Source organism: Ovis canadensis, chromosome X, assembly GCF_042477335.2.
Source record: "Ovis canadensis isolate MfBH-ARS-UI-01 breed Bighorn chromosome X, ARS-UI_OviCan_v2, whole genome shotgun sequence".
In the NCBI taxonomy this organism is placed as follows: Eukaryota; Metazoa; Chordata; class Mammalia; order Artiodactyla; family Bovidae; genus Ovis; species Ovis canadensis.
The window spans coordinates 21,189,050-21,212,365 of record NC_091727.1 but is presented as its reverse complement, the minus strand read 5'-3'; the positions used below and the strand labels follow the sequence as shown (position 1 = coordinate 21,212,365).

The 23,316-nt window shown below is 43.0% G+C and overlaps 1 protein-coding gene across 1 annotated transcript in view; it reads left to right on the top strand.

Annotated features, from left to right (window-relative positions):
- Positions 1-23,316, top strand: part of SMPX (small muscle protein X-linked) — a 50,309-nt gene that overhangs the window by 17,745 nt on the left and 9,248 nt on the right. Inside the window, exon 4 of the mRNA XM_070289858.1 lies at positions 5,487-5,629. Coding sequence (XP_070145959.1) covers positions 5,487-5,615 — 129 coding nt within the window. The 3' untranslated portion in view covers positions 5,616-5,629. The remainder of the gene's footprint in view (positions 1-5,486; positions 5,630-23,316) is intronic.

Sequence of the window (23,316 nt, the reverse complement as noted above, 5' to 3'; positions counted from 1 at the left end):
GCGTGGCTTGGCTGCAAGGCCCGAGCCACCTCTTGCCACATAGTTTGAATGGGATAATGGAATCTGAATTCAACTAACCTGTACAGCCCTGCTTTTCTATTACTATCCAGTTTCAGTTCAGTTCAGTTCAGTTCAGTCCCTCAGTTGTGTCCGACTCTCTGCGACCCCATGAATTTCAGCACGCCAGGCCTCCCTGTCCATCACCATCTCCCGGAGTTCACTCAGACTCGCGTCCATCGAGTCAGTGATGCCATCCAGCCATCTCATCCTCTGTTGTCCCCTTCTCCTCCTGCCCCCAATCCCTCCCAGCATCAGTCTTTTCCAATGAGTCAACTCTTTGCATGAGGTGGCCAAAGTACTGGAGTTTCAGCTTTAGCATCATTCCTTCCAAAGAAATCCCAGGGTTGATCTTCTTCAGAATGGACTGGTTGGATCTCCTTGCAGTCCAAGGGACTCTCAAGAGTCTTCTCCAACACCACAGTTCAAAAGCATCAATTCTTTGGCGCTCAGCCTTCTTCACAGTCCGACTCTCACATCCATACATGACTACTGGAAAAACCATAGCCCTGACTAGACGGACCTTAGTCGGCAAAGTAATGTCTCTGCTTTTGAATATGCTAGCTAGGTTGGTCATAACTTTTCTTCCAAGGAGTAAGCGTCTTTTAATTTCATGGCTGCAATCACCATCTGCAGTGATTTTGGAGCCCCCAAAAATAAAGTCTGACACTGTTTCCACTGTTTCTCCATCTATTTCCCATGGAGTGATGGGACCGGATGCCATGATCTTTGTTTTCTGAATGTTGAGCTTTAAGCCAACTTTTTCACTCTCCTCTTTCACTTTCATCAAGAGGCTTTTTAGTTCCTCTTCACTTTCTGCCATAAGGGTGGTGTCATCTGCATATCTGAGGTTATTGATATTTCTCCTGGCAATCTTGATTCCAGCTTGTGTTTCTTCCAGTCCAGCATTTCTCATGATGTACTCTGCATATAAGTTAAATAAGCAGGGTGACAATATACAGCCTTGATGTACTCCTTTTCCTATTTGGAACCAGTCTGTTGTTCCATGTCCACTTCTAACTGTTGCTTCCTGGCCTGCATACAGATTTCTCAAGAGGCAGGTTAGGTGGTCTGGTATTCCTTGGAATTGCTCACTTTCTTAGATTTGGGATTCATTGCCTAGCTTTGCATTAAGATAACTACTGTCTAAAGTTGAGGACATAATATACTATCCCTGAACAGAACAGGCCACCTCTGTCACAGCCAGGAACTCCCCCATCTCAATCCTGCCACCACCTCAGATGTGAATAAGAGGAGGGACCCTAGCAGGAAGCCAGGAAGGCCTCCCACCCACCTACGGTCTCTGTGAGCCCTTGCTCTGCTCGCAGAGCTGGAGGGCGCTCTCCATCTGCTTTGCCCAGCCAGAACTTGGCTTGTGCCCAACACAGAAGCCTTACAACCAGATCTTGAGAAGCTGGGCTGGTCTTTTGCCTAAGATAATGCAGCTGCTTGATTAAAGTGATTTGAAGGATACTGACAAGCCCCTACTCTGTCTCCCAAATCTTACTTTTGACACAAATTCCATCATTATCGAGCCACAAAATAGCACATCGGGATTTTCTGTTCATTATTTCCCCCTCCGCCTGTTCCCTTTACACAATGCAAACACACTGTTGAATTCTGGTCTCACTACTTTCTAGCTGTGAGGCCATGGGCAAGTTTCTTACCCCTCCCCCCAGTCCTGTGCCTCAGTTTACTCAACTGCAGAGCAGGGATAACAATGGTTGTTGATTGAAGATTGCTGTGAGGATTGAATGTGTTAGCAGTGTGCTTGCTGTTATTATTCAGTCTTCAGTGGTTGAGCATAAAGAGCACATCAGGGTGTACTATTGTACAGAAGAGAATTTAGGGGGAAACTCAGGGCACCTGGCAGTAAAGAGGAAGAGGAAGGTGAGATAGCTGGGAGATGGTTCATCATTTTGCTCGATGTTACAAATACTCTGTCACCCCCAAAAGGGACATTTCTGTTTGACAATAGCCATTCCTGAAACTGGGACTGGCATGGGGGTTGATAAGCTGTCTCTCAAGTTTTATCTAAAACCAAAGAATGTCTTCCATGTTCTTTCTTAATTCACATATCTACTTACAAAAGAAAAGAAAGCATGCTCAGCCAAATGGCGCCATCTGGACCCTGCCTGTTCATGCCTTAATGTATTATAATTCTTATGATAACAAATTCATAGAAAAAAATGGAATCTGATTCACATTATTTTTTAAAAGATGAGAGAAGATTCAACTAAGAGCATGTACCACCACTAACCCCTTCCTGAGTCAATGTCTTAAAACCTACTTCTTAAATATATACACTTATAACTTTCCATTATTTGTGACCCTACCAAATCAAGAGCTAAAAGTTTTACCTCGATAAATAAAAATCACAGTGCACTGAGGTTTTAATAAATTTCCAGGAAAATGCCTAATGTCCAATATTATCATCCTTTAACTGTGTATGTTCACACAATAAATCTTTGCACACAGACACATAACTGCACACATGGGCTTTAGGTGTTAATTGTGGTAATAGAGCACATTTTGAAATTAGAAAGTGACTGTGACTCATCTAGGAACTTAACAGAAGGTATCAGAAATATTTTTCTCCTTCATGCTTCTGTATTAAGCTCTATCCACCTAACAACCATGGGAATGTTTATAAGTGAGGAAACATTTTTCATCTCACCACTACTCATATATTTTCTAAAAAGAACACCTTACAGCCTTGTTAAAAATTTCTTTTCAAAAGCCTAATGAAGAAGGTTTTGGAATACCTTGTCCTCCAGGTGGAGCTTTAACAGGTTTATCCACTGCTTCTAAACCTGCATTTATAAATGATGAATGTGCACAAAGGATGCAAAGAAGCTGAGCCTATGGCTCTGTACAGTGACTCAGGGAAACAACACTCTGCGGGTATTTACAAAGGTAGAGTTGACACTGCAGGACTATCATTTCGTGTGGATGACATGTTAGCTATTTCATTAGCACTGCGCCAGAATCTAAGAAAATGACAAGAGGAAAAACCACTAGCCTCTAGGAGAAGATAAGCACCTTACTATTTTATATTTCTACTCAGCCCTTGAAATAAACAATTTAAAAGCATTCCTGTACATGCACCAGAAGTCTGGGAAGCTTTCTTCCCTTTCCCTTTAGGGTTCAGACAATTTGAGAACTAGATGTAGGAGCTCGATGGGGGCTAAAGCACAGCATGGGCTTTACTACCCGAGTTACAGGACCGGCTGGCACGCCTACGGCACAGGGCTTGACCCTGAGATAAGCGTGCGCTTTCTTCTTTTTCCCATAACTGAACCGGTTCACTCAGTTGCTGGCCCAGCAGGTGGAGCTCTGCCAGTCTCACGGAGAGCCTATGTTAGTCTGGGCCTCCAAGAAGCAGACCCAAAGAGGAGATTCGACGGGCGAAGTATTTACTGGGAAAACACTTGTCAGGAAACATGAGCCGGTGATGCAGATGAAGGATCATGGGGCTGAAGTGACCTAGCCAACAGTGCTGTTCTCAGGAAAATTCTCGAGTCCTTCCCAGAGGAGGCCCAGGTCTCCCAGAAGCAAGCCCGCCTTCGGATCCTATGACGCTCAGCCATTGGCTACGAGCAGCCGTGGGAAGTGTGACCTCAGCTTGGTGATGGGCGGGTCTCAGGGCAAAGCAGCTGGGGCTGTCATTCAGTTATCCTCCCTGCAGGAAACTGATCCGAGAGGCGTGCTCCTGTGGCTGCCACAGAGATCAAATGTTCCTCCAACACCTCCAGTCCAGGGCCCTGGAGACTGGGCACCTCACCACTAGCAAATAGGAGGAAGGAGCTAACCAGCAACCATCTGCACTACTTAGTTGGGGTTCCAGGAGCCACAAACAGCAATGGATCTTACTGTTTTACAGCCCTCGTTAATCTGTGTGTTTGGTGTATGTACATAGAGGCATAGATTTGTCACTATGGGACATTTTCAGGATTAATCAGCTAAACAGCTATCCACAAGTGTGCCTGTGCGCTTCTGTACCAGTAACTGGTGAAAGTGAAAGTTGCTCTGTCGTGTCCGACTCTTCGGGATCCCATGGACTATATAGTCCATGGAATTCTCTAGGCCAGAATACTGGAGTGGGTAGCCTTTCCCTTCTCCAGGGGATTTCCCAACCCAGGGATAGAACCCAGGTCTCCCACATTGCAGGCTGATTCTTTACCAGCTGAGCCACAAGGGAAGCCCAAGAATCCTAGAATGGGTAGCCTATCCCTTCTCCAGCGGATCTTCCCGACCCAGGAATCGAACCGGGGTCTCCTGAGTTGCTGGCGGATTCTTTACTAACTGAGCTATCAAGGAAGCCCCTACCAATAGCTGGTGGAGCCACCAAAACAAGTATAGAATGTGCTCCAGCTCTAAAGCCACAACAGAAAAACAGAAAACGTAAAATGCTTTGCAAAGTAGGAGGGGAGAGCCCTCCTCTGCCGCTGCATCCTCTCCCACCCAGATTTAAAGAGGTTTTGCTTATGTCAGTTTGTTTGTTTCTGTACCCCAGAAACATCATTGGAACAAAGGCTGGCAGCCAATAGGCCCCAAACGAAAAAACAGAAAACTCCTGGACCAAGTCATTGTTAGAGGAGGCTGTGTACTAACGGTCTACAAACTCTGCCTTTAAGGCATCTTATGATATTATGATGTATGTGTGTGTATGTGTGTGTGTGTGTGCGCGTGCGCCTGCATGCTCAGTGGCTCAGTTGTATCTGACTCTTTGAGACCCTGTGGACTGTAGCCCACCAGGCTCCTCTGTCCATGAGATTCTCCAGGCAAGAATACTGGGTTGGGTTGCCATTTTCTCCTCCAGGGAATCTTCCTGACCCAGCGATTGAACCTGAGTCTATTGTGTCCCCTGCATTGGCAGGTGGACTCTTTGTTGCTCAGTTGCTCAGTCGTGTCTGACTCTTCGCGATCCCATGGACTGCAGCACACCCGGCTTCCCTGTCCCTCAGCATCTCCCAGAGTTTGCCCAAGTTCATGCACATTGAATTGGTGATGCCATCCAATCATCTCATCCTCTGTCACCCTCTTCTCTTTCTGCCTTCAGTTTTTCCCAGCAAGGTTTCTTTCCCACTAGATTAAATTTGGTTTTGTAAGATGCTCCTCTTGGAAACAGAAATCCTTTTCACTAGTGCTAATTTTTATGAGTTATCAGATACTGTATCAGACACAGTACTCTTGCGTTTTCTAAGTCATGGGGAAATTACTTGTGTTTTTCTTCCAGCTTTATTCCTCCATAAATTACATGAGATCTTCTTGAAACTCTGAGTGGATCACAACAGCACAAGAAAAAGTCAGTCTGCTAGAATTACACTGATGTTATTTTTGCTTTAATTTTTTTCGGCTTCATGTCCATGACCCATAGAGACCATATGTCTTTTTCAGTGAGCTAAATCTTTCTATTTTTTCTTTAGGGTGCTCCTCCCACTTCGGACGAGGAGAAGAAGCCAATTCCAGGAGCTAAGAAACTTCCAGCAGTCAACCTATCGGAGATCCAGAACATTAAAAGTGAACTGAAGTATGTCCCCAAAGCTGAACAGTAGTTGGAAGAAAAAAGGTGAGTGAAAAACTATTTCCTTTATCTCAAAAAGACCACTATAAAAATGGTTTATGAAACCCTTCCACAGAAGAAGTCTGGAATTCCAGAAGTGTTTACTAAGTATTGGCACTCTCACGTTAGACCAGAGCTTCTGGCACAAAGGTTTTCTGGTATGTAAACCAAGCTTTGAGGCCTGTCTTATTCCCGGAGCAGTCAGATGGCCACTGAGGATGTTGGGCTGCCTTCCCCTTCCTAGTCCCCTTCTTAGTGAGACAGCCCCACACAGGACGATGGTTGTGCTACATGTATCACGCTGATGCGGACTTACCACGGCATTTACAGGTAACTTCTGCTGATAAGCTTCCTTTATAGTGGAGAGAGGAGCTGTTTCAAGTCAAAAGGACAGAACAGTATCCAGTGTTTTCAGTATAGTTATATGAAAGAATAAAGGAATCAGAACAAAACACAGTAGATTCTATGACCATAGAGTGAGTCCAGGAACCTGGATGAGGAGAAAGTGACATAGCAGGAAGTGATCTGAAGCCATACACACTCGGTATTCATTACGACAGGGTGAAATGAACTGATGACTCTGTGTCATTTTACTCAGTACTGCTTGCGTTGCCAAGCTCAGATGAAATATTCCAATATGTCTGGGATGAGGCAACAGAAGTTTCTTGTGAGAAAGTCCCCAGGACTGAAACGAACTTTTGGTAATATTTATTATCATCACCCAACCAAGGCTGTTCAGTTAGACACATGAATTTTTAATGCAAACTTTAAAGGGATTTTTGCTTTTATGAAATTCTTGTTGACCTAAATTTAACCCCAGTTCCAGTTGCAGAAGAATTTAGTTTTAAAGATTCAAAGGAATGTGTTTTAAAATTAGTTCAGAGAGGATCCTGTGGTGTTATTCAGCAGTGAGACTGATTCTGTAGACTTGAATCTGTGGTTATGGTAATAGAGAACAATAGCAACTCAATAAAATATCAAAATGGTACCACAATAGCCAGAATATATTATTTGTTACTTCATTATCTCAGAGAAGACTTGAATGATTCTTCCCTCCTGAACAAATTCTAATAATGCAAAATCACTCAGAGAAGCCCATTTGTCCTTATTCTACAGGAATATAAAAACTTAAATTGTCCAGCTGGTTGACCTGAATTCCTGATGAAGACAGTCACTGTTTTGAGCCTAGGAGTGATCTTTATTTTTGTAGGAGAGGTAGTAAGCTGTTTTGATTTTGACGCATCAATGCTTCTGCAAATCTGTCGGATTTGGAGACCTCCATGGTCATGGTTTATGGTCACGGAGGGAGAGGATTTCTTAACATTGACTGATTAGCTGGAATCATAAGCAGTAAATACCCTGGACCAGCTATCATCTAGCTCCTCACTGGTTGGATTTGATTTCCTCCCTTTTGGGCCACCCCTTCATCACCTACCCTCACTGTGTATTATTGTTCAGTGATTTTTTAAAATTTAAATTTATTTATTTTAATTGGAGGCTAATTACTTTAGAATATTGTATTGGTTTTGCCATACATCAACAAGAATCCGCCACGAGTGTACACGTGTTCCCAATCCTGAACCCCCTCCCACCTTGTTCAGTGATTTAATCGAACAGGTCATTGTCTGAAAACTGAGTAAGTCCACAGTACCAAACTAGGAGGGCTTCCCAGGTGGCTCAGTGGTAAAGAATCTGCCTACCACTGCAGGAGATAAGGGTTTGTTCCTTGGGTCTGGAAGATCCCCTGGAGAAGGAAATGGCAGCCCACACCAGTAGTCTTGCCCGGGAAATCCCATGGACAGAGGAGCCTGGTGTGCTACAGTCCATGGGGTCGTAAAGAGTTGGACATGACTGAGTGACTAAAACAACAACACTCAAGCTATGAAAACCACAAGATTCAAAGTCTAGGGTATAACAATTATAATACTCTAGACATAAGACAGAGGAGCACCTCCTTCTAGCTAAGATCAGCACTTCTTTTAAGTGAGATTTCAAACTCTTTCCATGTCCTGTGTTATGGCTAGAATTATTCAGGAATATCAATAAAAAACACTTTGGATAAGAATCATAAAGGCCAGTGACTAGCCATTTAGAGATCTAATCATAGCTTATGGCAAAGGACTTAGGGCCTAAACCTCCTCAGAAACCAGAACCAGGCAACAAAGGGACAGTACATACTGACTCAAGACCAAGAAAGACAGGAGAATCCCCAGTGGGGCCCTAACCCACGCTGGGGCAGGGGAAGGCGGGTATTCATTCCCGTACCTCTCAGGAGTCTCCTGGCTGCTATTCAAGGTGGCCAGAGGGTGATTTAAGCAAGCCTGGGGGTTAGATGAAGAGAAAGGAGCAGCAGCAATGCCTGAAAACCAAGGGCCCTCTCATGCTCACATACCTACTTGTTTGTTGCATGATCAGTAATCTCCAACCCCACGTCCACTGTCAAAAGCCACTGTCAGCCTGTCTGTAGCTGAAGCAGAGGCCACCTCAGACTTCATGAATGGGGTCTGGGAACCTGGAGGATTGCTAAGGGCTGTTGTCCAATAGACTCTGTGTCCACTTCTGCTCCCTCCCAACCCTCAGATCAGACCACAGGAGCCCAGTAAAGAACCTCTGTAACTAGCTTCTGTACTGTGGGCACTTCATTCTGCTCTACAAGATCAATAGATGTCAAACTTGGTCACTGCTCTCAGGATACTTTTATCTTAATGGAAACATAAATACAAAATACTTCAAAAGATAGGTAACAATTCAAGAATTAGATAGCCTCTCAGTGATTCGAGATATCCCGTGGCTTTATGACGCCCTATGACTAGTAGTCAGTAGAATAAAGCAAGGTTATGACTCACTAGAGGGGGAGACTCACAATGATTTGGCATCAGGGACAACTGCAAGGAGGTGGTAGGAATGGAATGATTTAAACAGAGGCTCAGAGATAATTTCTGAGTGTAGGGGTTGTCCAGCGCATCATTAGTGGACCAGCCTGCTGAGACCAAAGAGTTCTTCTAGGGCAATACTTCTTAGACTTTCAGGGCAGAGCAAAACAAGATCCTACAGCCCACCCACATCATCTCTTCTCTTTTTCCAGCAATTAAAGAAATCAGTGATAACAAAGAATTAGAGAGGAACAAAATAAGTATCAAAGTAGTGGCAATGTAGCAATTAGGAGAAGAATGATTAACAAAGATAAACCCTAAGAAGAGTTCTACAATTATGTTAATGAACACGAAGATAGCAGCAATTGAAAGCCCTGGAAGCCATGAAGCACTAGAAAGAAATTGTCCTTCTGAAGTGGCAGGAACTCCTCCTCTCTGTGTTGGACATTGCAGCACGGCCATGTGCTGTGCGACAGTCAGATCTAATGACAGCAGACAAAACCAGGGTTTTAGAAAAATGCAAAATTTTAGTGATTCTTAATAACCCGCTTAGCTTTCGGCCATGTATATAGAAAGTCTATGAAATGAATCTCCATTTTCCTGTAAGAACTGAAGGAAAGAAAGAAAGAAAATTAAGTCACTCAGTCATATCCAACTCTTTGCGACCCCATGGACTGTAGCCTGCCAGGCTCCTCCATCCAGGGGATTCTCCAGGCAAGAATATTGGAGTGGGTTGCCATTCCCTTCTCCGGGGCATCTTCCTGACCCAGGGATTGAACCCTAGTCTCCCACACTGGAGGCAGACTCTTTACCATCTGAGCCACCAGGGGAGTTGGCCTGAACTGAGGGAAGCACTTGCATTTGGGAATCAGAGTCTTTTAAAGTCACCCAGTGGGCATTGGACCATACTTTAAGAAACATTGCTGTAGGGCAGTAAGTGAGAGTGAATTGGAACGATCTGTAACTCCTGCACACCCATATGCAGCCCCCTGGTGTCAAGTTAGTCTCTATCCTGTACCCAACATTAACCAACCAGCCTTGATTCTAGAGTTTGCAGTTTTGAAAAGAGCCATTATCATGTCCTGTTGGGGAGGCATGCCTTCTTCATCAAGCACTTTGTGGCAACTCTGGCATCACCTGTTTATGCTGTCACAATCATTATAAAACTATTCATTTTATTTTTTAAAATCTTCTTATCATGCTAGGATATAGCTTTTCAAAGGCCAGGGCACACTGGGTACATCTTGAGCACACATGCCTCATTACTGGTGCCCTGACCACAGCAAGTCTGTAGAAATGTGTTCTTACAGACTTTCCAGGTTCGTGCACTCTCTGGGAGATTACTACCTAAAAGCAAGACTAACTTTTCTGTCAAGGACTGAAGGTAACATTGTTGGCCACAATCAGTAAAGGTCTCAGAAATTTGACTTTAATTTATTGATTATAATTTTATTCCTCTGGGAAACTGAAAACAATTAGGAAAAATGTAAAGATTGGCTCATTTTCCTCAAAGGGGGAGAAACATATGTAAATCCAGAAGAAAATCATTGAATTTTCAAGAGTTCTTTGGATGTATTTTTCAAAGAACATCTATGTCCAGATAAGACATATTCACCAACCAGTCATCCGGAAAGATGCCATCTCTGCTCGAGGAGAACATAAGGCGTTCATTACTCCTAAATGTTAAGCATTACATATCACAGTTATTCTTGCTGATTCAAAGGCTCATTCTGAGAGTGTTGGCAGAAGGGCAAATTGATGTACTCAGACACTTGATGAAGTGTGTTTAGTACCTGACAACAGACCCACAAAATACGTGTAACAAAAACTAACAGAATTGAAGGGAGAAATAGACAACTGAAAATAACAGCAGGCAACTTCAGTACTCCACTTTCAACAATGGATAGAATAATTAGACAGAAGATCAACAAGGAAATTGTCTCAGTTTGTTTGGGCTGGTATATAAGAAGACCATAGACTGGGTGCTTTATAAACAACAGAAATTCATTTCTCACAGTTCTAGAGAGTGGGAAGTCCAAGATCAAGGCACTAGCAGATTTGGTATCTGGTGAGAACTTGCTTCCTGTTTCATAGACGGCCATATCCCTGTGTTCTCACACAGCTGAAGGGGCAAGGAAGCTTTCTGCAGTTTCCTTCATAAGGGCACTAATTCCATTCATGAGGGCTGCACCCTCATGACTTTTTCACCTCCCAAAGTCCCCACACCTCCTAATATCATACAGTGGATTACGCTTCAAAATATGAATTTGGGGCAAGAGGACACAGACATTCAGTCTATAGCAGAAACAGAAAATGTGAGTAATGCTATAAGCTAACTAGTGGAACATTCCCCTCAACAACATCGGAGTACATATTCTTTTTAGGCACACATATGGCATAATGTCCAAGACTTGTTTCATGTTAGGCCGTAAAACAACTCTTAATAAATTTGAAAGGACTGAGATCATGGGAAATATGTTCTCAGACTACAGTGGAATGAAATTAGAAGTCAATAACAGAAGGAAATTTGGGACATTCACAAGGTGTACAACTTAAACTACACACCCTTAAATAACCAATGAGTCAAAGAAGACATCACAAGAGAAATTAGAAAACACTTTGAGACAATTGAAAATGAAAATAATAGACACCGAACTGTGGCATGCAGCAAAAGCAGTGTTTAGAGGAAACTAATAGCTGTTCAAATCAGTTCAGTCGCTCAGTTGTGTCTGACTCTTTGTGACCCCATGGACTGCAGCACGCCAGGCCTCCCTGTCCATCACCAACTCCTGGAGTATACCCAAACTCATGTCCATTGAGTCGGTGATGCTATCTAACCATCTCATCCTCTGTCGTCCCCGTCTCCTCTTGCCTTCAATCTTTCCCAACATCAGGGTCTTTTCAAATGAGTCAGCTCTTTGCATCAGAGCTATTACATTTAATAGCTGAAAATGTCTATATTAAAAAAGAACAAAGATCTCAAATTAATGACCAGCCAGTCAAATCAATACCAGTAGCTCCATATTTGGGAACCATGACTTTTATCATCTTAGAGTAAGCTTACTCCATATCTACATAAATGGCAGATGATTCAACTGATGTCTGAATGGAAATATCAGCCATTTCGAATGATAAAATGTAATACGTTTAAAAAATCTATTTGTATAAACACTGTCACAACATAATAGAAGCTTGGAAATAAAAAGTACTAACCTATAAAATTATCATTCAGCATAGTACTCATGTTGATATCTTCCCTTCCAGTTTTCCCCCTGGGTTTACATAGGAGATACACTATAAGTAAAGCTGCTAACAATAAGGGATTTGCGGTAACTACCTTCTACCTTTGGAACTTTGAGCTCTGGGTCTCTATTTCCTGGTTTCATAAAAAGCAGAAAATGGTATCTTTCTCATAGGGTTTAGGATTAGGGAGACGTGAAGGATTTTAGGAAGATGTATTTTTAAAAAGCATATCCAGGCACAGCAACTGGGATGGGGTAATTATACACAAATGGGAACTAGTTTTCCTTCATTTTTTTCTCAAATAGCATCATTCATAGCACATGTATGGTTTTGAATCTTTTTCCACTTCACATTTTCTTATAAGAAAGTTTTTCCAGTTTTACTGAGAAAAAATCGACATACATCACTGGCCAAGTTTAAGGCATACAGCTTGATGGTTTGATTTACATATATTGCGAAATGACTATAGAAATAGGCTCAGCTCACATTATCTCATACAGATATAATGAAAAGAAAGAAGACAAGGAAAAAAACACTTTTTCTCCTTGTGATGAGACCTCACAATTTACTCTCTTAATAACTCTTAATTATTATCATCATGTTGTTCATTATATCTCTAGTATTTATTGGGTTGTCTGGGTTTTTTCATAGGATGTTACAGAAAAATCCGAACGAAAATTTTGGCCAGCCCAATATTTATCTTATAGCTGATAATTTGTACCTTTGGCCACCTTCCTCTAATTATTCCTCCCACCTTTTGCCTCTGGTAACAACATGTCTGACCTATTTTTCTATGAGAGTGTATGTTTTAGGTTCTACATATAAGTGAGATTGTATAGTATCTGTCTTTCTCTATCATAAAAATGTTTTATGCTGCTTGTAGCTTTTGGAATTAAGATGATTTATTTTTCATAGTCTGACTTAATCATGGTTTCATAACCTTTTCCCTCTGCCAGAAGACAGAGGACTGATTTATTGTTTTACATAGAACGAAACTTAAAAACAAAAACAAACCTAACAACTTCTCTAAATGTCTTCTCTGTGGTTTGCTGGAAATTTTTTGTCCTCAATTTTGAAATGTTCCCTGCTTTGACCCAATTATAGATGCTCTATTCACTTTGTTTGAAGGAAATGGTTTTATGCTGAGATTTTTCACTCTCTAGTAGAGCCACATTTCTTTTGATTTGTGATGCTCTTTTTTTCTTCTCCTGTTCCCCAATTGCTTAGGATAAAGATGAGTTTGCAATGGTTCTGAACTGCAAGGTTTTATTCATTTGTCAACCTGCCTGGTGAAGCTTTTGCTCTAGGCCCTGGTTACAGCCTGTGTGGGTGTAAAGTACTCTTGAAGGTGAACGTGAGGAGTCTTTGAGCTGATGGTGACAGTTGCCTTAAGAGGCTCTCTACAGCAAACACACAGAAGCTACCTGGATGGTCTCTATTAAAACAGAGATCTGGAAGGCCTAATGTGTGGATTCTCAGGAGGGATTTGGAACTGGTGAAAGCAGATCTGAGCCCCGAGAAGGGCACATCTGCTCTGGCCAGCTCGCTAGAAGGCAGAGGTGACTCAGGACCCAATTTTGTAGACCCTTGTAATCTGGCATGTAGATTTCCTTGGGCTAAAGGACAGTTACCACTGGCACTTGCCCTGCTCTCAGTGCAATGGAACTCATTACTCTATCTCCAGTGGTTCTGAGGATAGAGGGCAGCATCTAGAGATAGTCTGATTGGTCACAACTTCAGAGAGGTATGGGGTGCCACTGTCATCTAGTGGGGACATGCCAGGGATGTTGGTCAATGTCCGACAATGCTCAGGACAGTCCCGCTCCCCAACAAAGTATTATCCAATCTTCAACGTTAGTTGCGCTGAGTGTAAGTAACCCTGATTGATCTACTTCGAAGACTGACGTTAGGACCATCTTGCAAACATTCTTTCCCAAGAAGTCAATGCAATGCATTTTACAGAAATGAAAACATTAAGAAAAAGAGAATAGTAATTAATGGCCCAATATTTATAATCAACTCACATTAATCAGAGACTTAGGAATCGAGCACTCTTAAATATGATTCTTTTGTTAACTGATAAACTAAGCATATTTATGGTATACATGGCATACCTGAATTACAGTATTTGGCCTTAAACATGACCATTTTTGACAGGTTACTTTTTCCTCTCAGATGTATCAGAAAGCAGTAGGTTATCTCAGCAGCTCATCAAGTCTTTTAAAATATGAATGTTAGGCATGAAGCATTAACATCCATGTTAATGGATCAGCACTAACATCCATGTCATCATTTTTACTGTCATCATTACATTTATTATATACTCGTGATATGCCTGACATATGTACTTCACATACATTATTTCATTTACTCCTTGTGCTGACTATACAGACTATATGCTGTGATGCCCGTTTCATTTATGTTGGGGGAAGAAGGCTGTGATAGTTTGTGTAACTTGACTAAAGTCATACAGCTTGTAAGTCACAGAGGTCAGATATCACACTCCATAGCCAGTTCTTTTAATCACTAGCACCCACTGCATTCTTTAAAAATGTTCTTTTAGTTATAGTCTTCTGGGTTTTGCCAATATTTCACTGTGTTAGGTTGCAGGAAAAACCAGCAAAGGCTTAAAAAGGCTGCAGAAACTGTCATCTACACAAAGAGGTGACATCACAACTTTGACATGTTGGTTTATTTATTCATTCATTTGTTTGCTTGTTCATCCATCCATTCATGCATGAATTCACTCAGTCAACAAGCATTTATTGAGCATAAAGCCTGCACCAGGCGCTGAGGATACCAGCTTTGGGGATTCAAATACGGATCAGGGAGTCTAGCCGGGGTCAGGTGAATGGGCAGAATATTGCCTGGAAGCATGAATCATTTGCTCTCTTTAAGGGTCATGGAAAACAGGAAGGGTTCCTTACTGTCTGTAAATATCAGAGCAAGAATGAGAGAAAGGCCAAGGAGGTGAAAGGAAAGGAAGGAAGGAGGGGAGGAGGACGGAGAGGGGCAGTAGGGGCTGTGCCTGGGAGGCCGTGGCCCTGGCCTGCTGCTGACAAAGCTGCGGCCGGTCCGAGGAAGGCCAGGCCTCTGCAGAGCCCGCCTTTGCTCCTGGGCTGAGCGAGGGCTTGGCAGGCATCTGTGTGTCATCAAGAGGCAGTCTCCTACCCATGAGGCCTTTTCTCTCTCATTCCTTCTCACGCTGTGTGCAGCCCACGCAGAAAACTGGGGAAGTGAATTCCGGGCTGTCTCATCAGGCTTGGCTGCATTGTGACAACGCTGCTCGCTTTAACTCCCCCGACACATCGTGGCATTTGAGAAGGAGAAGGAGTCACGACGAGACCCGCACATTTAACTTGTGCTTAGCGCCACCTCTCCCTGTGGACCGATCAGTCCACACCCTCCGGTTTAGGGCTTTATGTGTAGGGCGAGGTGGTGGCTGCTTTAATCCCAGGCAGGACAGTCAATTGGCTTCTCACCGAGGGACATTTCTATTAAGCTGCAGACAGACTGGAGTCGCTTTTGACCAGGCAGGTGGCACAATGGCAGCTCAGAACAATTTCATCTTGACTGCTGGGAAAACAGCAGAAAGCAAGCTTGTCTTATCACCCAGAAGTCACTGGAAGCCTCTAGAAAGGACAGTGGCACTTCTTTCCACCCCAGAAGACCTGCCCTGAAGTGTCAGAGGCACAACTGAATTCCTGAACACATAATATACATTTTTCTGCCTTGCTTTTGCCTGACCCCTGATTTTAGATACAAATGATAGGAATCATGGCTGCCCTTTCGTTCCGGAGGCAACAGATCCTGAAACCTTACCAAACAGGGTTATTCAATTCTGCATGTTCAAACATCCATTTATTCAGAGTAGATTGAAGTTGATTTTCATTTCTGAATCATCTATATATGGGCTACCTGGAATTTACTTTAGCCAAATTAACCTTTTTCTTCATAAAGCAAGTTAGTACCATGAGCTGGATTTGAATGGGAGGGAAGGATTAAAGAACTGGAATGAATTCACTCCTTTAGTAAGTGAACATCTGGGCATCTACTATATGCCAGGCACTATGACACTAATGGTAGGTGATACAAGACAATGTCCCCTGAGGGACTCCCAGTCTAGTTGGGTACAATGTAAAAGTGGACTTTAGCACAAAATGGCTGCAGCAGGAAGAAAAAAACAAGTTGTGGCCTTTGAATACAAGTGACAGAGATTCCAGACAGGATGTTAGAAAACAGATATTCTATTGAAAGAGGGTTGAAGAGCAGATGCTTTAGAGGTGCTGCAGGCACAGGTTCATGCCTTGGCTTTGCTATTCTCTTGGTCTGTGATTTGGCTCATCACGGTTTCTTTTTCTGAAAAATGAGAGTAATACCTATCTCATGGGGGCAAGTTTTCTCACCACCCTAAAGGTCACTGAGCAATGTTTGGAGACTTTATGGATGTCACAATACAGGGTGGGTACCATTGCCATCTAGTGGGTGGGGACCAGGGATGCCACCAAACATCCCCCCACAAGAAACTTCAGGAGTGTTGAGGCTGAGAGACACCAAGTTACACATATAGTGTGTACACAGTAGCAGCTATTATTATGACAGTGTGCTACCACGAGAAGGAATTTAATTTAAGACATTGAGCACTGGACGTGCTAGATAGAGTGGGACACATTTGCGCTTCACTTCCCGCTGTGTCACGTAGTAAGTCTGTGACCTTGGGCAAGTTCCTGACCATTCCGAGCCATGTCTATAAATAGGAATGATTATCTCAATCATGAGAGGCAAATAGAAAGAGAGTGAGTTGACTCAGATGGGGCACCCGGCACAAATCAGCATCCAGAAAGCGTCATTCCCTTTTTAGTCCCCACAAATTGCCCATGCCCTTTGCTCCCCCTCCCTTTCTTCCAAGGCCAAGTGTCAGTTGGTTGGTTTTTACATGAAATACTCTCTAAAGAGGAGTTCTGCATATTTTACCAGGGAATATGAAAAAGCTCACTGAAAAAGAAACCCCAGTAATTGTGACTAATCTGAGCTCGCCGAGGCCCTTGTAAGCCCCTGGGAGGACTTGTGTCTCTGACCTCCTGAGATGATCTCTAATCTGCAAGTACCATGTTTCTCCAGAAGGAGGCACTGCAGTCCCATTTTTCAAAACCTGCAGCAGCTGCTGTTTCCAAAGCCAATAAAATTACACACATTTCACTTGAGCACTTTCATTTGATCTTTGGAGACTTCAAGGGATTTCCACACCTTCCTTGGCCACTTTTAACTACTAAATATGTCCAGTTTGCATTTCCGATCTTTCTCTGAAGAAAATCAGTTTAAGAAATATTTAGAGTCAAGCCGCCATTCTCTTACTATCAAGGGAAAGGGAAACAATGCATTTCAGACACCATTTTACTGAGCATTTTGAATGGGCTTAATGGCTAAAAACAGAGGCATCTCATATTTTTAGTAATCTTTTGTACACAGACTGTATACTATTGAAGTCTGGTCCAGAAACTAAAACAAGATCCATGTTGATCCAAACATCCAGAAGCGGCCCTGTGTCTTCTCTAAGACATCCTCTCCTGGCTTATGCCCCATTCACATCCAGTCCCCTCCTCTTAGTATTCTCCAGGGGCGTTTTCTCCCTCTTTCTGATGAAACTAAATTTGACAACTGAATCATTTCTGCTTTGCAACAAGAGTGAAACAGGTAGGCAGTCAGTACCAAATACAACTGCCACATAACATGGCAGTTTGGAGACTCTATGAAATGGCTACTTTAGGGGGTGTCAAGAACCAGGCAATGAGGAAATAAAGGCTCATTTGGAGTTTTATGGCAAGTTTTAAATCCCATCTTTTAACTGGAAGCTACTTGCAGTAGTAATATTAACAAGTTCTTGCACTTGATTTTAAAAAGTCCAGCCTACTTCTGTGTTTACTCTCTTCTGAGGCTCACAACAGTTCCATGAGACAGGCAGGGCAGGAGTTGAATTTGCAGTTCACTCTTACGTGACTTCCAGCTTCACTCAGGGTAGAAGACTGTGGGATGTGTATCATCAAGAGAGTTTGTTTTAAGACTAATTTTTGATTAAGTATAGTTAAGTTCATCTGTATCAATAGATATAAGTGGGTAACTTAATCCTAGCTCTCTTTCTCTGTCAGTGAGAAAAGTTCTGGGTATAGGCAGAACCATCATGTGTCCTGATTTGGTCCATTGCATAGGCTGAGATAGTACTTTTCATTTCAAATATATCAAAAAGGTAGGACCACCATTCAGGGTGCAGCAGGTGCTGAGGGTGGATGGGGTTAGTTACAACCCATGCAATGGGCCAGAACAGGACAGATGATGGCTCTGCCTATACCCAGAGGGACTTTTCTCACAGAGAAAGAGAGCTAGGATTAAGTTACCCACTTATATCTATAGATATATTTCAAAGGAAAAGTACTATCTCAATTTCCATTTCTGCTCACTGTTTTCTTGCTGCCTAACTCAAAAAAATACTGTATCATTTCCATGTATGTATATATATATATATATGTATATATATATATATACACACACACAATGCACACACACGTATTTGATTCTGGAATTTGAAAATCAGGTTGGGATGTCTTAATTTAAGAAAGACCAGGTGGCAGATAAATGGACCCGGGGAAAACTTCTCTTTAAGATACTCCCAGATCATCACCCTGAAGGTCAACTCTTCTGGAAAGCTCTCCATTGTCAGCAACAGCCAAGAAATGGCCTCCCAGATTCCTTACAGGATTCTATACAACATTCACTGCTGGTTATCTGTCAGGGGACAGACAGCCTGGGAGTCATTCTGAGCCAAATCCAATCCAATTAAGGGCCAATTATAGAGCTGCTTCCATTGCCAGGACTAGGCTCCACCACCAACTGAGCTGGTCTTAGAGCCCCTGGTTGGCAGGGAATCCCAGTGCATGGGAAGAGCACATGGCCTGGATAAGACAAAACAGCTGATAATGCCCAGAGAACAAAACAGATGGCATATGAAGCTGCATCAGAATGACCCCTGAACCACCTCACCATCTCACTGCAACTCCTTCATAACTAGCTGCAGACTCTGTTTTCTCCTGGGTGGTACCCTTCCTCACTAGGTGATGAAATCATAAAATGCCAAGAGGCGATGGGCAAGGCTTCAGTCCTGTACTCAGGGGCAACCTGCTGCAATCGTGCAGTCTTGGCCACGGTGCTAATTAGAAATACGGTGCCTGGATACCCACATCACTGCGGACAACCTCACTGAACATGCAGGAGTTCAAATGCCAAGAAACTTGAGTTAGACATTTGTGTTAGGTAAAAATAAAACTCTATTAAAAATCAAAACAACTGCGAATTTTGGTTGGCACCTCCAACCGACTGAGACCATTTCAGGCCCACATTCCAGCATCCACTAGTGTAGTTGTTTCTCCAGGCTGACGTTGTGTGTCTGATCTGCCAATCTGAGAAGCAAGCTCGTCCCTATATTTAACTGAGATCTTGAGGAGAGTGGGGACAAGGCAGCACCAAGGACAGCATCCTGTGGGCTATGGCAACAGAAACTCTTCAAACCGGCCTAGAGCAGCGGTTCTCAAACTTTCTCAAACAGCAGCACCATCTGGAGGGCTTCCTGAAACTTAGAATGCTGGGCCCTACCTCCAGACTTTCTGATTCTATAGGTCTGGGGTGGGCCCGAGAATTTGTATTTCTAACACGTTCCCATGGGCTGCTGCTGCTGGTGGTCTGGGGGCCACACTTTGAGAACCACTGACCTAGAGCCCTCAGTCTAGATTGTTTAGGTCTGGACATTCCAAATCCCCTAACTATTCCATTATCTGGCCCACAGTTTTATAGCTAGTATCCAAAGGTATAGAAAGCAACTTGGCCACATTTCCTTGCTGAAATTCAGACAACATGATGCTTTGATGAAGCAACAGTCAGTAGTCCTTACAATAGTGCTTCCAAGGGTCAGGCACTGTCCCAAGTACTCTACCTCGTAATTCTTAAATGAGTTACTATACATAAGAGCTGCATTTTACAGGTGAGAAAACTGAGGCACAGAGAAGCTACATAACTTGCCCAAGGTGGCACAGCATGTGCTGTGTAAAGTACGAGAGATAATCATAATATAATGCATGAAGAATTCTGCCAGTGGCATCAACTTACCTACCAGTCACTTAATCTCACTGTTACAATATTCATTTCTGTAACTGTTAAGTTCTAACCTTGCTACAGTCCAAGGGTTGGCAAACCAGGGTGCAGGGAACAAATAAAGCCCATTATCTGATTTTCAATTTAAACTTTTAATTTTGAGATAATTTTAGACTTGCATGCAGTTGTAACAAATAGTATAGAGATCTCTGGATGTGGTGATTGGCAAGAAATAAGAGGAGTCACTTTTCCAATCTCTATAGAAATATTTCTAAGGAAGGTTTTGCCAAATTTCAAGTATATGCAGAGACCAAAAAGCCAGGTATGATCGTCTTCATTCAAGCATACTGTTATGGATGTCCAGGCAGTGGGAATAAAACACAGAAGATGTTCTAAATTTGAACATCTTTCAAGTCCAATAAAAAACAGGCCCAGAATCCCAGCTACCTGGCTGATTGATGGGCAGTTGTATAGCTTTTCTCAAATATTATGACATAAGAACTGAAGCCAGTCTCTGAACAACTGACTTATTTTTATTCTAGTTCCTTTAGTTTTGGGGTCAGGCAGCAGCAAGTTTCTGGGTACGGTTAGACCATCCTCAGTGCTGACTTCATACTAGGATCACCTGGACTTGCCTAAGCCCCTCCCCAAACAATAAGGGAGGGGTATGCTTCACAAGACCCCCAGGTGAGTCCAATGTGCAACTTGCGTCAGAAGGACTGGGTTAGAGAATGTTTCTCAGATCCTCCATGGACAAACCAAACTGAAATATTTCTTGTTTGGAAAAGTATTTTTTTCGTTCAATGTGAAGATGGTTGCAATGAAAGTCTCTTAAATGTGAAAAACAGCCACACATTCTTTGAAAGCCATGCAGCATCTATATCCATTTATTCAGAGGGTGATCCGTGGTGAGCCACACCTCTGTTTGGGATAGGACATGGGGAAGAGACACTGAAGTATCCAGACTACCACATGAGTTCAGAACAATAGCCATGTTGGGTTTAGAAGGGGCTGAAGATACGGTGGTTCCCACCAGTGAAGGTGCTATATGCCTTGTTAGTGCTGGGTGTCTATTCCAAGATACACAGAGTCATATCCTCACAGGTAAGGGCGCCATCAATGTCTCTCAGTCTAACCAAGGTCCAGGCCAGTGCAAAGGGCCTGCTTTCCAGATATGTCCCACGCCCTGGAGAGTCACTTGAGTTTAACCATTTACTCAGCAACTTTGAACCCCTCTCCCAATTCATCTCAGACTGAAAACTGCTAGGGGTGCTGTTTCCTCCAGTTGCACCCTTTGGAATGACTCATTAAGAGCAGAGCCCAAGTAAGTCCCCATTCCACTGAAGTTTGCTTTAACAAGTTCAGCGTCTAGATGTAAGCACAATGTAAGTGGGGTATATTTTTTGTATGATATGCTAAGGACTAATTGCTGCTTGCTGAACTATGGCACTGTAAGCTTTGGTTCAAGGCCAGCTGGCTGTGTTGGCCCGCTTCCACAAAGGGAAATCCTTGAGTTCTTAGGATGGCAAGTCTCTAGAGACTGGCTCCTCACCTTTTTAGAAATGCCCAAAGCAATATGGTCTTATCCTGCAGCTAGGATCTGGTTTTTGAGATAAACAAAATGTCAACTTTGAGACTCCCATTAATAACCACTACTCACTGACATATAAAATATAAGAGCTGGACTTGGCCCAAGGCAACTGTATTAGTTATATATTGCTGTATAACATGGAGAAGGAAATGGCAACCCACTCCAGTATTCTTGCCTAGAGAATCCTGTGGATGGAGGAGCCTGGTAGGCTGCTGTCCTTAGGGTCGCAAAGAGTCGGACACGACTGAAGAGACTTAGCATGCATGCATGCATTGGAGAAGGAAATGGCAACCCACTCCAGTATTCTTGCCTGGAGAATCCCAGGGACAGAGAAGCCTGGTGGGCTGCCATCTATGGGGTTGCACAGAGTTGGACACGACTGAAGTGACTTAGCAGCAGCAGCAGCAGCAGCAGCAGCAGCAACAGCAGCTGTATAACAAATTACCCCAAACCCAGCAGCTTAAAGCAATAATACTATCTCAGAGTTTCTGTGGGTCAGGAGTTCACAAGTGGCTGAGCTGTGTGGTTCTGGCATCCCTGATGATGTTGCAGTCAAGATATTGGCTGGGACTGTAGTCATCTAAACCTTTGACTAAGATTAGAAGATCCTCTTTTAAGATGGTGTACTTCACCACTGGCTGATTGATGATGACAGTTATCAAGAGGTCTTGGTACACTGGGCTGCTTGAGTGCCTTCACAACATGGCAGCTGGCTTCCCTCAGACCCAGTGATCCAAAAGAGAGCAAGGTGGAAGCTGCAGTGATTTTTAAGACCCAGTCTTGGAAATCACACCCTGTCATTTCTGTAATATGCTACTCATTACACAAGTCAGCCCTACTCAGTGTTGGGCAAGGGTATATGAATACCAGGTGGCAAGACTCACTGGGGGTCACCTGGGAGATTGCCTATCCCAGCAACCTAACCCCTACCCCTCTTTTCTTTTTCTTTTTCACATTTGACAGAACTGAGGTCTGGAGAAGTGAGTTTTTGCCCAGCGTCACATAGCTTTAACATCTCAGTGTTTGCTTTTCTTTCAACCCTACTGATCCCCATCATTCACAATTTCTTATATTTATTTAAAACACCAAATGTTGTTTATCTTTGGGGAGATTAGAAAGATTACTTCCAAATGTGAAGCCAGTTTCCCTGATGTTTTTAACAGCAGACACTTTCATAAACCAGACAACATACAAGCAAAGCACAAACTCTGAGCACTAGGGAAAGGTCATTAGGCAGGAGGCACTCCAAATGGAGGGAGGAGAAAGCAGAAACTCTTAGGGAGGGCAAATTCAGAAGTAAGCTAAAAAGTCAAGGTTGAAGGGATAAATCAGCTTGTGTACTGCTCCCTCTCCTTGGTTTGTTCTCATATTGTGATCGTGTTCCTATTCTCTTTCGATTTGGGAGGATGAAGACAAAAACAGGACAAAAGCAGAGAGTAACAGCAGAAATCAGACCGATGGAAGCGTGATCCTCCTTAGGAGTTACTGTCTCATTAATCCAAGATGAAAGGCAGTGATCAACCAGAGAAGACTCCCTAGAAGAAACACAGAATTTTTCTTCTGTAAAAATTAGTTTCTGAAAACATACACACACACACACACACACACACACACACACACATTTTTAAGCACAAAACTCAGAACTGTGATAAATACTATCAGCTCCTTTGTTTTCAGGATCCTCTTTGAAACAGCCATCTTCTAAAAAGGACAGCAACCAGAAAGAAACTGCTTCTATAATCTCTCTCCCTTTTTGAACAGTTAAAAAACAACAAGGCCTGTCATCTCTGATCAACATAACTAGTCAGGAAACAGGACGACTTTCTCTCTGCCTGACCTGTTTTGTC